The sequence below is a fragment of the Poecile atricapillus genome, chromosome 22 (genome assembly GCF_030490865.1).
Source record: "Poecile atricapillus isolate bPoeAtr1 chromosome 22, bPoeAtr1.hap1, whole genome shotgun sequence".
Lineage (NCBI taxonomy): Eukaryota > Metazoa > Chordata > Aves > Passeriformes > Paridae > Poecile > Poecile atricapillus.
This window is the reverse complement of record NC_081270.1, coordinates 5,078,181-5,093,114: the sequence shown is the minus strand read 5'-3', so window position 1 is coordinate 5,093,114 and position 14,934 is coordinate 5,078,181. Positions and strand designations below refer to the sequence as shown.

At 39.3% G+C, this 14,934-nt stretch overlaps 1 protein-coding gene across 4 annotated transcripts in view; it reads left to right on the top strand.

The window, feature by feature from the left end:
- Nucleotides 1–14,934, top strand: part of PRDM2 (PR/SET domain 2) — a 67,608-nt gene that overhangs the window by 39,963 nt on the left and 12,711 nt on the right. For 2 of the 4 annotated variants that reach the window (XM_058855029.1, XM_058855030.1), the window contains exons 7-8: nt 5,180–5,290; nt 6,104–10,466. In XM_058855029.1, the coding sequence (XP_058711012.1) occupies nt 5,180–5,290; nt 6,104–10,466 (4,474 nt within the window). Of the gene's footprint in view, nt 1–1,913; nt 1,940–5,179; nt 5,291–6,103; nt 10,467–12,440; nt 14,283–14,934 lie in introns of those variants that run through there. The other 2 variants (XM_058855031.1, XM_058855032.1) reach the window with 2 other exon arrangements.

Genomic DNA, 14,934 nt, shown 5'->3' with positions numbered 1-14,934 from the left:
AATGAAAAAACTAAAAAAAAAACCCAAAAAGCAAAGCAAAGTCACTTAAATGCAAACAGAGGAATTGAAATTGGATAGTGAAAGAATAGCCTTAGTATTCACATCTTAATAATGAACATTTTGAATTAAACAGCATTTTTTGGTGTCTAGTTACCTTACTAATTAATCAGTTCAACTTATTAAATATGTAGGGTCTTTAACACCCATGTGCTGTGCCATTCACAGTTGGACAAGTTTCTAAGAAGTCACTGCAACATGTTTCTGCATTTTGTCGTGCTCTTCCAGCCAACACAACTTGGATTTAATTTTTTGAAGCAATTTAAGCTGTTCTTTTGGATATTGCATTCTGTGTGTGAAAAAGGCATTCATGTGTTCTAGCCTGTCTGCAGAACAAACAACCACTCAGATTTTTACTGATGCCTGAAGGCTTAAGGAATTTATTTTGAAAAACATGACATCAACCAACATTCTGGATACAGAAACAGATGAATGCTGGTGCACAGCAAGCTGTTTCTCAAATTAAAATTCAAGTTGAAACAGTATGTTAAAATTCATTAATCAAAAGAATATGGAAATGATTGTGCAGTTGTTTTCTGCTGAATTTTCCAAAAGAATGTTTTAGCTTGAATATTCACTTGATCTTTATTCTGTTCTGTTTAGTGCCAAAGTACTGGGGTTTTTTTTCAGTAGGAGAAAATAATTAGAAGTTGTTTTGTAGAACAGTAGCAGCTATAGCATGGAGTTGATGCAGACTTCAATCTCAACCAGTTCCAAAGGGTTAACTGGTGAGTTTGTTATTACACTCATTCACATGAAGCTGTGTCTTTCCCCTTCAGCTACAGCCTTGCCAAGTGCTGCCTGGGTCTGTGCCCTAAGAATTCTTTTCAGAGGATCTCTGAGGGAGCTTCTCCACTTTTTTCCAGGAGACTTGAGATTTGGGCAGGTTTCTGTGGTATTTTTCAGCAGAGCACACATGGGGGAAGGTCTGGATGTGTTACTGGACTGCAGTTAGTTGTTGGCTACAGATCTCAAAGTAAAAGTAAGTTCATCTCATACCAATTATTCCTTTCCCTTATTAACCCAAGATTTTTGGGGAGGCAAATGTCCACAGTCTGTATTTCTAGAAGAGATTGAAGCAGTTTTTGATCTCAGGTGTGAGTGTCCTTACTTTGTGATCTTAACTGTGAACATATTTGGCGCTGCAGTAGAATGTTATTAAAGACAATGGCATCTTGTACAGTTGAGCAATATTTAATTATAGAGTTCAGCTGCAAGTGTATGGAAAGACTGTGTTCAACATCTTCCCTCCCAGCATCTGAGTATGCTTATTCCATCCCACCATAAAAAACTCAGTGGTTAAATAGTCCCATTAGTAGTTTGGTCAACAACAAAAGTCTGAGCACAGCTAACTGTAGGTTCTTCAGAGGTGTCTTGGTTTTATCAATAAAATGAAATATGGGCAAATAAAAATTACTTCTCTCTTGCACTGTTACTCTGTTGAGCTCCTCCAAAATTAGTGGGAGTACTGATGACCTGGACATTGGCAGTAGCATGAGTTCTCCTGAGCCTGTTGGAATGTTAAAGGGATTGTAAAGGTGTCAAGGCTGAGCTATCTTACAGCAGAAGTGGAGAGGAGAGAAAAAGGAACCCTATTGAAAGTTGCAAGACAAATTGCAAATTGAATTCCTCTTTCGATCTTCATCACTACAGACAAGTTCCTACTTTCCATCTGTTTATTTCATTCATTTTCCTTTGCATCTTTCTTTTACAATTCCTCTAAAGCACATACACATATATTAAGTTCTGCCCTTCATTAATTCTTTTGTCATTGTTTCCATTTCACTTTCCCTGTGTTTCATTCCTGTATCTTTCTTGTTTAGACCAAGTGGAGGATCCAGCTGGCCGTAGCAGCCATGTAGGACCCTTCAGGAACCTGATGGTAAGTGCACGTGTGTACTTATACTCAGGCTTCCACCAGGTTCTGTGTTCAGAGGCATTTCCCCCCTCCTGCAGGCTTCTCTTCATTCCTGACCTCTGAAACAATAGGAAAACTAAGGGACAGGCCTTGGACTACTCATTGATACCTTTTATATCCAGTAGTAGGTTGTGTTTTTGTTGCAAATCTGCAGGTAGAAAATGATGCAAATCTTTCAGGTTTGTATGGATTTCAAAAGCACTTTGAGAACTCATGGGAGTGTCTATCAACAGCTGTTAAATGTCCTCAAAAGGTCCTGAACTCCAGATACATGAAAGCTGGGAGAGCATATCAGTGAAGTATCACCTATACTCTGTTCTTAAATTCTTTTCCTGGACATGTGCTGTTGAATGGTCAGGACCATGAAATTGTGCATCTGGGCCAGTCATTGTTATATTTGAGTATAGTGAATTCTTTGAACCTTCTCAAAGAAAGCTGCCACCTAGAAGATGAACAAACTAAAGCTGGTAAAGGAGATCATCTACAAAGGTTTGGTGTCTCTCATTGATGTGTGTCAGGAATTGATCTAACACATCTGAAATGTTGTCCGTGCACAAGAGGTTTGCTCAGTGTTCAGAGGAAGGGTGAGTCAGGTGCCGGATGAATCCTCTCTTCAAATGCACCGGTGCTTAAAGGCCAAGAACTTGAAACATCTCCAGCTGTATCATGGAACAGGTTACATCATGAGCAAGTTGCATCTCTTTTTAGGACTGGCAAGAGAACTTGCAAATGATCTGCTTTCCATCAGTAGCATAAGGTATGTGACATAAGTACCTTGATTTTGTGTGAAAATTGTGCTATTGTAGTGATTTTTCAGATTATAACTGGATTTGAGGTACTATAAATTTTATATTCTCTAACTGGATGACACTTTGAAACATATCCACATGCTTTAGCACTTGGGATTTGTGTTGGTGCCTTTTTATACTTTACCTCACCCTTGAAAGAGCACAGTATATTGCCAGTATTGTTAGAAAAAAAGAATTAATTTGGTCTTGGTTTGAAGGCTCTGACAGTAACCTGTTGTTATGCTGAAATTCAGGGCTGCTTTAGAGTCAGATGCAGAATTATCCTGTGACTTCATCTGCAATACTTTGGATGCTGCAATCCATGTGGGGGGAAAGTGTCTCTGAGCATGGGCCACGTTTGGCAGGTTAGAGGGGCCTGTGCACCATCCTTTTCATTCTTGTTTCCAGTCTCACCTGATGAGAGAGATGAATCAAGAATTTTGTTGGGTTTAGGTCAAGATACAGATAGTGGTCCTCAGATGATAAGTGGTCTGCAAAAAGGTTGAGAATTCTTAGGGTTCTAGGAATTAGGTATGATTTGTTATGTCACTCATAATGTGTATTGTGATGCAAGTTTGATTCCTAGAAATGCGTTGAAATCTTACATTTCCACCTTTTCCCTACAAGTGGAACTGTTGGATTGTGTTACTGTACATTTCCAGAGCATTTTCAAGTGACTTGGGAGATACTTCTGGAAACTTCTTTGATATCCTTCATATTCAGATCTTGGTAGTGTTGGTTGTAATTGTGAACATTAGAAGTGCTGATAATAAAAAAAAAGTGTTCACATTGAACATTCAGTAGCCTGTCAGGTAAAGAAAGATGTGCTTAAACTTCCTTTTGCCTATGTGAACACTCAAATATGTGCTAAATCTTCTGATGCAGATGTTTGGTATAAAAGCAAAATTGAATGCTGCATTGTTCAAACAATCCAGTATTGGTCTTTTATGGCAGCTTAGACATGGGCATCATGACAATAATTGAGTATATTAAGGGAAAATTGCTAGTTCACTTTGGGAAGGATGCATGTGTCTTTTCCAAAGGTGACAAAAATTCAGTCTGAGTGACTATTGTCGGGTTATAAGATTAGAATCTGTTCAATAAAACGGGTTATTATATACATTAAATTGAAACACGTTGGAATTTGGGGATGACCTATGAAATCTGAACTCCTTGAAAGGAAATACAGATAATTATTTAGATAGAATGTTCAAATCAAAACAAATGTTTCCTTTTAAAGCTGAGGCTGTCTGAGCTGTTCTCTTGTGGGGGTGTGCATGCTTGGAACGTCTCAGTTTGAACAGAGGAGCATCTTTTTAAAAGACATTTCGTTTCTTGGCTCAGGATGTGAAAAATATTTTCAAGGGGTAAAAAGGAGGAATTTGTTGACAGGACTGTGACATGGAAGAATGTGCTTCTAACTAGGAAATGGATTTAGCGCTGCGATGGACATTTCTGATCAGAGGGAATGGGCAGTTTGTTATAAAGCAGCATTTTGTGTGCTAGAGGGGGCAAAGGAGGAATTTGGATTGCTGCTTCTGGACAGTTCTTCCAAAGGGTTGTGTGTAGAACTGTGGAGTTTCAGTGGTGTTTTCTGTATTCTGTGTGGAGAGTACAGTCTGCAATTCAGTGAATCAGAAAACCATAAACTTTCATTTGTTATTACACACCCTTTATCATAGTTTCTGTGTGTTGTAGGCCTGCATCTGTAAGATTAATGGTAAAAATTAGTAGTGCTTTGTAGTGCAGTGGAAAATGAAGTTTTCAGTGTGTTTACATCTTACAGTACTGGTCAGCTCTTTGCATATAATGCCCTTTTGTGTTCATCATCCTCTGCAACTAAAGCTGCTTCATTTTACTAACAGAAATTGATAACATGTACGTGGTGTTTGTGTTAGGACCCAACAAAATGCTGTCATCGTTTGCTGTTACCCAGTTCCATCTCATTTGGTTGTACTGCCTTTGCCATGTTGTTAGTTGATACTTTTATCATAATTCATCATTCAGAATGTTTATACAACTAGGATAAACCTCTGTGGGTTTCTACTTCGTACAGTCTTCAAATTAACATTAAGGGTTAATAGTATGAAGAGATTTTCTATTTTCCCTATAGTTCTGTGAGATACAGGAGTTTATTTGCCATATTTAGGTGTTGGGTAGCTGCATGATGTGAGCTGCTTAACTCTGCACAGGCAGTTTGGTCTTGCTTTGAAAGTGAGGAAAGTATTTCAGTGTCTGAAGTTTTTTACCTGAATTCTGTCCCCCTAATCAATCATTTGTATTCCTCAGGAAGGCAGGGTGTCTACAAGAGTTTGTTATACTCCAAACAAGAAAACCAAAAGGGTTTAAATCGTCCACTCATCTATGACAAATAAAAATTGTTGAACAGGAGTAATAAATGCTTTTTTTTCCCCAGGAAAGAAGAAGACTCAGGAAAGTAAAAACAAGGGAAAGAAGGCAACAGATACAAAACAGAAAAAGACTGATTTGGATTCTACTTCTGCAGATATGAGGGATTCTAAGGAGGGTGAGTTCTCAAGTGTCTTATTTTTTTCCTTCTGTTTATCTTTTTGAATCAAAGGATGCTTGTCATGTTTAGTACATTAGCAGGTTATCTTATTGTAGCAAAGTGAACATGTTTATATTGTTTACCCCAATTGCTTTACTAGTTAGGAACTTGGCTATTAGAAACATGTCATTAAACATACAGCTCTGACCACAAGAAAAACTAATGTGCTGCAAAATATAGACATAAACTCAAACTCCTTAGAAGATAATAGCAGAGCAAAGTTCTTATTCTAGTGTCTTTGGAGCTTAGTTACATGGTCATTATTTATTGCTAATTAACAAAGTCACTACCAAGGGGGAAAAAAATACAGTATTAATTATTTTGACTGTAACTCTTCTGTCCTTTCCCTGTGTTGTCCCTTCTGCTTGCACAACACTTGCACCACTGTTCAGATGTCCTATGGCCCAGCTAAGGAATGGAGAAGGATTTTTTACTCTATAATGTACCCACTTAGGCAGCATTGTGAGGATTGGCAGCAAAGGTGTTTTTCTAGGATCATCACAGAATAGCAGAACATTTTGGGTTGGAAGGGACCTTAAAGCTTATTTTCTTCAGCAGTGGATATACCTGAGAACAGAGAGGTAGGAGTTGCATGCAGAGGTGAAAACATCCATCCACAGGAGAAAATAATTGAGAAGTGGTGGTATTGTGTTGGGTCAGGAATGTTGGATATGTTGTGCTGGAAGACAAAGGAGAAGAAAGGTGTAGCATAGCCTGAAGTGTTGAGTAAAAATATCTCATGTTTTTCTTTTTTACACTCTTGTGTTTCAGGTCATAAAGAGGAAGATGAAACACCTTCTGTTTCTGCTGTGCTGTCTCTGGAACAAACAGCTGTGATTCAGGAAATGGTAAATCAAGATGTACTTCCAAAGCTGATGATCCCCAGTCCAACCAATGAACCACAAGCAGTAACTGAAGACAAACAAGGAGAAGCAATAAACTGTGCATCAGATGATTTAGATGATGATGAAGAGGAGGATGAAGAAGAGGAAGATGAAGAGGAGATAGAAGATACCAATATGCCTAAAGAAAATGCTGAAATGCCTTTGATATGTGAAGAGAAGTTGGACTTCATAGAAGAACAGAAGAGTACATCAGAGGAATCTCCAGAAAGCTCTCCAAAGAAAAAACTCGTGAAAATTCCAAAAGCACAGGGGGAATCCAACGGTGATGTTCAGGAAACATTCATGTTTCCCTGCCAGCATTGTGAGAGGAAGTTTACAACAAAGCAAGGACTCGAGCGCCACATGCACATCCATATATCCACCCTGAGCCACGCGTTCAAGTGTCGGTACTGCGGGAAGGCCTTTGGCACTCAAATCAACAGGCGGAGGCACGAGCGACGCCACGAGGCCGGGCCGAAAAGGAAACCCTTCCTGACACTGACATCGTCACAACACTTGGATAATGTTGCTGATAACCAAGTGATTGTGGATGATGGTCTTAAAGATGACCTGAACGCTTCCAGTCTTGTGCAAGATTCTGTTGTCTTGGATTCTGAAAAAGTTTCCCAGGAAATGTCAAACTCTGCGTTTGCTGAGGAAAATAAGGAGCCCAAAGAATTGCATCCGTGCAAATACTGCAAAAAGGTTTTTGGTACTCACACCAACATGCGGAGGCATCAGCGTAGGGTTCACGAGCGTCATCTTATTCCCAAAGGTGTCAGAAGAAAAGGGTTCTTTACCGAAGAGCCGCCTCTCCCGACAGAGCCGGCCCCGGCAGTCCAGAGTGTGTACATAGCAAGCACAGAAATAGAAGAGGAAGGTGAAGGAGATGATGTCTATCTTATGGATATATCCAGCAATATCTCTGAGAATTTAAATTACTACATTGATGGGAAAATTCAGTCCAACAGCAGTACTAGCAATTGTGACGTGATTCAGATGGAATCCAACTCTGCAGACTTGTATGGATTGAATTGTATAATCAGTCCGGTCACAGTGGAAATTTCCTCAAATTTAAAGGTTACACAAACACATGTGAATGAACCTCCTAAGGAACCCTCTAGCAGTGGGAACAGTGAATCCAAAAAGAGAAGAACTGCCAGCCCTCCTCTTGTACCAAAAATAAAAACTGAAATAGACCCAGAACCTATAACTCCTACTAGTTCTTTAAATCTTCCTCTTAGCATTTCAACAGAAAGCTTAACTTTTCATAAAGAAAAAGGGGTTTATTTGTCGTCAAAATTAAAGCAGCTTCTTCAGACACAGGACAATAAGAAGATAACTCCGTCAAGTGAAATCCCTAAGATAGGACCTTCAGTTACAGCATCGCCTATTTTGCCTCCAGTATCCGGCAGATTTAAAAGAAGGACCAGCTCTCCTCCCAGTTCTCCACAGCACAGTCCAGTGCTTCGAGACTTTGTCAAATCTGAGGGGAAAACTGTGTGGAATGATAATATTCGGAGTTCAAAAATGCCAAAGTTAGAAAGCCACAGCAATTCACCTGCTTGGAGCTTGACTGGAAGGGAGGACAAAGAGACTTTGAGCCCTCTTTGCTTTGAAGAATATAAAATATCAAAAGACTGGACAGCAGCTCCGACTTTTGGCAATGTGTGCAACCAGCAGCCGCTGGATTTATCCAGTGGTATGAAACAAAGGTCTGATGTCAAAAGCAAGACTCAGGTTCCCTGGGAATCCGTTTTAGATCTAAGTGTGCATAAGAAACCTTGCAGCGATGCTGAAATTAGGGAATACAAAGAAAATTCCACACAGCCAACGTGTAGTGGTGTTAAGAAGAAGAAACCCACCACTTGCATGTTGCAGAAGGTTCTGCTGAACGAGTACAACGGGACGGATGCAGCCCCAGAGAGCGCGCTGGGCACGGACAGCGCCGCCAGCCCCAGCAAGGCCCTGGAGCCTCAGGCAGAGCCCGACGCGGATCCCGCTCTCGCGGCGTCGTCTTCCACTGACACTCAGCCCCTCGGCTCCTCCGATTCCCCTGTGCCACAGGCGTCTGCTGCACCTGCCGTGTGCCAGCTGCCTCCATTGTTAACGCCCACCAACCCCCCCTCCCCGCCACCCTGCCCGCCCGTGTTAACGGTGGCCACCTCACCTCCCCCCCTGCTCCCAACCATGCCCTTGGCAATTCCAGATGTCTCTGCCAGTGCCACTAACACTTCCTCCTGTCCCTCGCCGCTCTCCAACACCACCACCCAGTCCCCGCTGCCAGTTCTTTCACCTACGGTTTCTCCTTCTCCATCCCCTGTCCCTTCTGTCGAACCTCTTATTTCTGCTGCTTCGCCTGGCCCCCCTACACTGTCTTCTTCGTCTTCCTCCTCCTCTTCCTCCTCTTTCTCATCCTCTTCTTCCTCATCATCTCCGTCTCCACCTCCTCTTTCTGTAGTTTCTTCTGTTGTTTCCTCTGCTGATAACCTTGAAAGTTCTCTCCCAATAATAAAACAGGAAGAAGCTGAAAGCGAGCAGCAGAAAGCAAGAGAAGATCCTCATACTTCAAGTGAATCAGGAGTAGTGCAGGAAACGTTCAACAAGAGCTTTGTGTGCAATGTCTGCGAATCACCTTTCCTTTCCATTAAAGACCTAACGAAGCATTTATCCATTCATGCTGAAGAATGGCCCTTCAAATGTGAATTCTGTGTACAGCTTTTTAGGGATAAAAGAGACTTGTCCGAACATCGCTTTCTGCTTCATGGAGTAGGGAATATCTTTGTTTGTTCAGTGTGTAAAAAGGAATTTGCTTTTTTGTGCAATTTGCAACAGCATCAGCGGGATCTCCATCCAGACAAAGAGTGCACACATCATGAGTTTGAAAGTGGGACTTTGAGACCCCAGAATTTTACTGACCCCAGTAAGGCGAACGCAGAGCACATGCAGAGCCTGCCAGAAGATTCTTTGGAACCTTCAAAAGAGGAGGAAGATGAAGATCTAAATGATTCTTCTGAAGAGCTTTATACTACTATAAAAATAATGGCTTCTGGAGTGAAATCTAAAGATCCAGATGTTCGTATGGGCCTCAATCAACACTACCCAAGCTTTAAACCACCTCCGTTCCAGTATCACCATCGTAATCCTATGGGTATTGGAGTTACTGCAACAAACTTCACAACCCACAATATCCCACAGACTTTTACTACTGCCATTCGATGCACAAAATGTGGAAAAAGTGTTGATAACATGCCTGAGTTACACAAACACATACTGGCCTGTGCATCTGCTAGTGATAAAAAGAGATACACACCTAAAAAAAACCCAGTACCCCTCAAACAGACAGTGCAGCCTAAGAATGGCATGGTGGTTATTGCTGGGCCTGGGAAGAATGCCTTCAGACGAATGGGTCAGCCTAAAAGACTCAATTTCAATGTTGAGATTAGCAAAATGTCCTCCAATAAACTAAAAATAAGTGCATTGAAAAAGAAAAACCAGCTTGTCCAGAAAGCTATCCTGCAAAAAAAGAAATCTGCCCAGCAGAAGGCAGAATTGAAAAATAACCCATCTGAGACGGACTCTCACATCTGCCCCTACTGTAACAGAGAGTTCACGTACATTGGGAGTTTGAACAAACACGCATCGTACAGCTGCCCCAAAAAACCCATCTCCCCCTCCTCCAAAAAGAATTCTTCCAAAAAAAGTGCAGCTTCTTCACCTGCAAACAGTGACAAAGGCAGCAACCAGCGCAGGCGAACAGCAGATGCAGAAATCAAAATGCAGAGCACTCAGCCTCACCTGGGCAAGACGAGAGCGCGAACCTCAGGACCTGCACAGCTCCAGCTCCCCTCTGCCTCCTTCAAGTCCAAACAAAACGTTAAATTTGTACCTTCCATGCGATCTAAAAAGCCAAATTCATCTTCATCGTTGAGGAACTCTAGTCCTGTAAGAGTGTCTAAAATGTCCCATGTTGATGGGAAAAAAACTAAGGTGGTTTCTAAGAACAATTCCTCTGGAATCTCCAGCAAAGCGTCCCGGAAATTGCACGTCAGAATACAAAGGAATAATAAAGCAGTTTTGCCAAGTAAATCTGCTGTGGCAAGTAAGAAAAAGGCAGACAGGTTCAGTGTAAAATCTAGAGAGAGGATTGGAGGACCAATCACACGGAGCCTGCAGCAGGCAGCAAATGCAGAGGCAGCAGAAAACAAAAGAGATGAAAGCAGTACAAAGCAAGAGCTAAAAGATTTCAGGTAAGCATTTAATTTGAAGTTGAAACAACCCAGGAACACATTGATTGCTGTTTTGCCAATTTTCTTGGTCTTTTTTTTTTTTCCTTTTTTTTTCTTTCTTTTTTTTTTTTTCTTTGAGTTTCTCATGCTTAAATAAAAAAAAAAAAGTTTCATTTCCTAAAACATGGATGAGCAGCTTACTGATGCTGAGGTATGATGTACATACTTGATGCATTTTGTCATGTCATGAAATAATACACGGTTTGTATAGAGAATGTCTTTAATTATAAACTGAATTGAAAACTCTGGAAAAATAATGTCAATACCTGAATGCAAATAAACTTCATGTCATTAAACTCAATGTTATTGGAGACACTGACCTTGTATTTGGTATCTGACATCTAAGGTAGGCCAGAATCTTCTAGATTTATTTATGGCGGTTCACTAAGTTAAAAAACATGACTGCATTCTTTACTTACTAAAATAACTTGCTTTGGTTTGTAATAAAAAGCATTCTCTGCATATATATATTTATATATATAAAAGAAGCAAACCATGACCAAATACTTCAAAAATGTATGTGCATACGGACTGAGATCATTAAATACTTAATATAAGGGAAATAGACATGTAAGAAAAGTTACATGAACATGTAAATTTGTTAGAAGTATCATGCTTTTATGTTTCACTATAAAATTTTATAATTAAAGTTCTATTTCTTTTTGAGAAGAAGCATTTTAATCACAAGAAAGGGTAATCCTTCAATAAATAAATAAAAAAATCTTAATCTACGTGCCTGAGTCCCGATTTACGTCTTCATGTAGTCTCTCAAATCAATAGTTTATTTTGCACAGTGTTTATAACCTTTGTTACCTTGCTCCTGCCCTGTTTTTCTTGGAAACAGGCATCTGATTTGCTGAGGAATTTTCACAAAGCTCACTTGTAATTAAGAGTTCTTTTGGGGTTGGCTAATTGCAGCGCCTGGCTGTGATTAACACCAGATTTAGGGCCAAGGGTAGGGTTTTTTAATCGAAGTCATTGCTAGAGGAGGAGGGGGAGGAACTGGCAGCTTCTATCAGAACAAGTAGAGCAGGATCTGTTCATTGTCAAAATCCAAACTCTTCACAGCTTGTGTTTCTTATAGTGATGATCTCCGAGGTGCAAATAGCGAGGAAATACTTTGTAAAGGTTCAATATAGCAGAATTATTCCCAAGTGCTAGAGGGGAATTTGACTTAAAATAGTCCATACCCAAATTAGGATGTGTTGAAGGAGAAAAATGTTATTGGAATTTGGAGACTAATGGTGTAAAAATGCCTTTTAGGAACGAGAAATGTCTACCAGGCTTGTTCCCTTGGGACATAAACATCTTCATGTTAATTCTCATCAGCTGCTCTCTTAATTATGTGTGAAACTGTATTTTAATGTTGCCAGAACAGATCAGTAGAATAAGAAGCCAAAACACCACATCTTTCCATCTAAAGTAATCATTTGACCTTAGGCAAAATAACCAAGTACTTGGAAATGGGTGCATATGGGAATTGTTCAGTATTATTTGGGGAAATAACAATTGACCTGGGGTAAGGTTTCCTTGGCTGGCTCAAATACCTTTGGTTTACTTTGGCTGCTCGGTGTCCTTATCGGTTTAACGAATAGTTACACTAGAGAATTCTTTTTGTCTCTGAAGTAACTTTCGGAAATCTAGACTGTCTAGTCAACTTTTTATATCAGTTATATAGTATGAAGCATTTTTTTTGCCTTCATACACTAATATCAGCACAGTTTAACTTTGATTCTACTCTATGTAGGCGCTGTTGGGTTTTGATTTTTTTTTCCAGGAAATCTTAATATTTTTTCAAGACTTGCTTTATGTATATTTTGTCTACCAATTTGTTTTTCATCTTTCAGTTTTTCTGTGTAAACATACTTGTTCACAAATTGTTTTGTCATTTATCTTCAGTTTTTGTTTTGTTTTGTTTTAATTTCTATTTTCTAGGAATCTCCTGTAAAAACAAAACAAAAAAAAAATCCCTTAATGCCATGGTAGAGCTGTTGCATGCTCATCTTAGGATAAGCGCTACGCCAAGGGATGTGAAATCCAAGCTTGCGAAACCCGCAGAAGCTGAGTCACAACCATAAAATTGCCTGCAGGCTTCTTGCTCATGCTCAATGTCAAGCCTAAATTTTCTTACTTTGTGCTTGACACACACACACAGGATGATTCAGATTAAAGTGAAGGGTACTGTTAAAAACAAATGAAACCCCGCAGGAAATCATCAAAAAAAAATAATGAATCAAATCTTTTGCCAGATTTTGTCCGTACCTTCATGGGTGGTGTTGGGCAGTTCAGTTTGTGTGCTTGGCAAAGCAGGTTCCTTCAGCCTGTCCAGAAATCAGTGTAGATTCAGGGCCAACAATTGCTGCACTCCAAGTATTTTTGTCATGTATTAGGTCTCTTACAGCTTTTTTGTCTAAATGAGTCAGTAGAGGCCAACCTAGCACGGCAGAATTCCCTTCCCACCTTCTCCTCATTTTCTGAGTCTTCTAGATATCCAGTATACTGTGGAAAAAAGCCTGATTTGGATGTTTTATGGATTTTCCAAGTTCTTATTTACACATGCAAATAAAACTTTATATAGCAGTGATGAATTTCTAAACACCAGATATATAATGGATGCAGTGTATCTTTTTATGGATGAGAAGGCCAGAGCAGGGCTGAAGACTTTTGAAAATTAAATATATAATTATTCTAAAAGCTTGTACACCTCTAATTTAAGACAACAAATTGGTCCATTGTTCGTAACAGCTTTTTATGGAAATACTGTTTGTCACGTGTTCATAGAGCTTTCACGATTAATGACAGAATGGATGAAAAGTGACTAGTTTCTTTCTACAGACACCCCTTTTGTTTTTTTGTTCTTAAAAAGTAATCTACCTCTTTAAAATTTGTAGTTTAATACTTGTTTGGTGAATTTGTGCCACTTTAACTTTCACTTTCACTATCATTCCCATTTTGTTACATTTCTGTTATGGGGACTTTATGTTGAAATATTGTATAAAGCATTTGTAGCAAGTTTTAAAAAATAAAATATTTAAAATTATTTAAATTGTTTTGGACACTTCAATTGTACTATATGTGATTTACATTTTACATTAATTTCATTTTGTTTTCATTTTGGGTTGTTAATCTTGGAGCATGTTCCTGTATTAAAGTCTGCTGTTAGTTATATTGTTTCTTCTATTGGAGAGTGATATAAAGACTATTCTAATGAAAACATTAAAAATTGCAATTTGACATAAAAGTGGGGTTGTCCTTGCTTTTGAACGCTGTAGCCTTGCTGGAGGGCTGTAAATGCAGGTAAGAATTGAGGGATTTTCCTCCTCCACGTGCCGTCCATCCTGTGCTGTAAGTTCCTGTTGTAGTTACGAGTCCGTGGTGTTGCGAGCGCTTAATGACCAACTTAATGACAATCACGACACATTTCTAACACCAATAAAGTAAACTTCTTAAAAACCTTGAGGGAAGCTTGCCTTTTGTGTGGAAAGCAGATGTGCCAGGAAAAAAAAATGAAACAATGTACATCTAGGAGGAGTTAAATGTGCTTGCATCCTTCAGTTGTGTTCCCCTGGTTCAGTGATATGAATTTATACCAATTAAAGCTCCTGACTTAGCTTGGGGATTTTAGGTTTTAATTGTGGACACAGCTAATAAATTTGAAATATTTAAATGAAAATTACATACACTATTTCAGCTTCTGATACTATAGTTTTCTGATATTACAGTTTTCTATTTTTATATGCTTTTAACTTGTTAAATAGTTCAATAAAAAAAATACATTCAAAGATTTTTTTTGGCTCTTGAGAATTTTGGAATGTTGTGTTCCACCCACCAAGATGGGTGTTCAGCCTCTTGCAGTGGATCTGTGTCCATATTAGTGTGGCAGTGGGGTGGAATAATATAACATTGATAAGGCTAAACAGCATTTCAGCAGTCAATTCCTTCACATGCTCCCTACTAATCCAGTAGTAAGTTACTATTTTATGTAGTTGTCTATTCAAATTAATGCTTCTGTCTGAGTAAGACTGGTGAGAACTCCCAGTTTGTTTTTTTGTGTGGGATGTCATTCTTGAACATGTTCCCTCCATAACAGTATTTTCTGTGAATTTTAACTGCTGGGGGAAGATCTGGTGGAATGATGCAGAGGTTTAACATTGTTCATGGAGTGGTTTTACACTCACTGCAGTTTGGGATTTGCTCCTCCATGGAAGAGTTGAATCCTTAGTCTGCTTACAGCAGCAGTTCCACCAAGGTGGGAGGAAGCCACAGTGAAGGTTTTCAGTCTTGATTAGGTTTTACTCTATTTACCTAAGGGAAAACATTGTTTTGCATACCCAGTGTTGTATTTGTATATTATATAAGAAAAAAAGAAACATGAAAATGGCCATGTTAGTTTTGAGGTTGCTGAGGATGGGACATAAACTTTTCATTT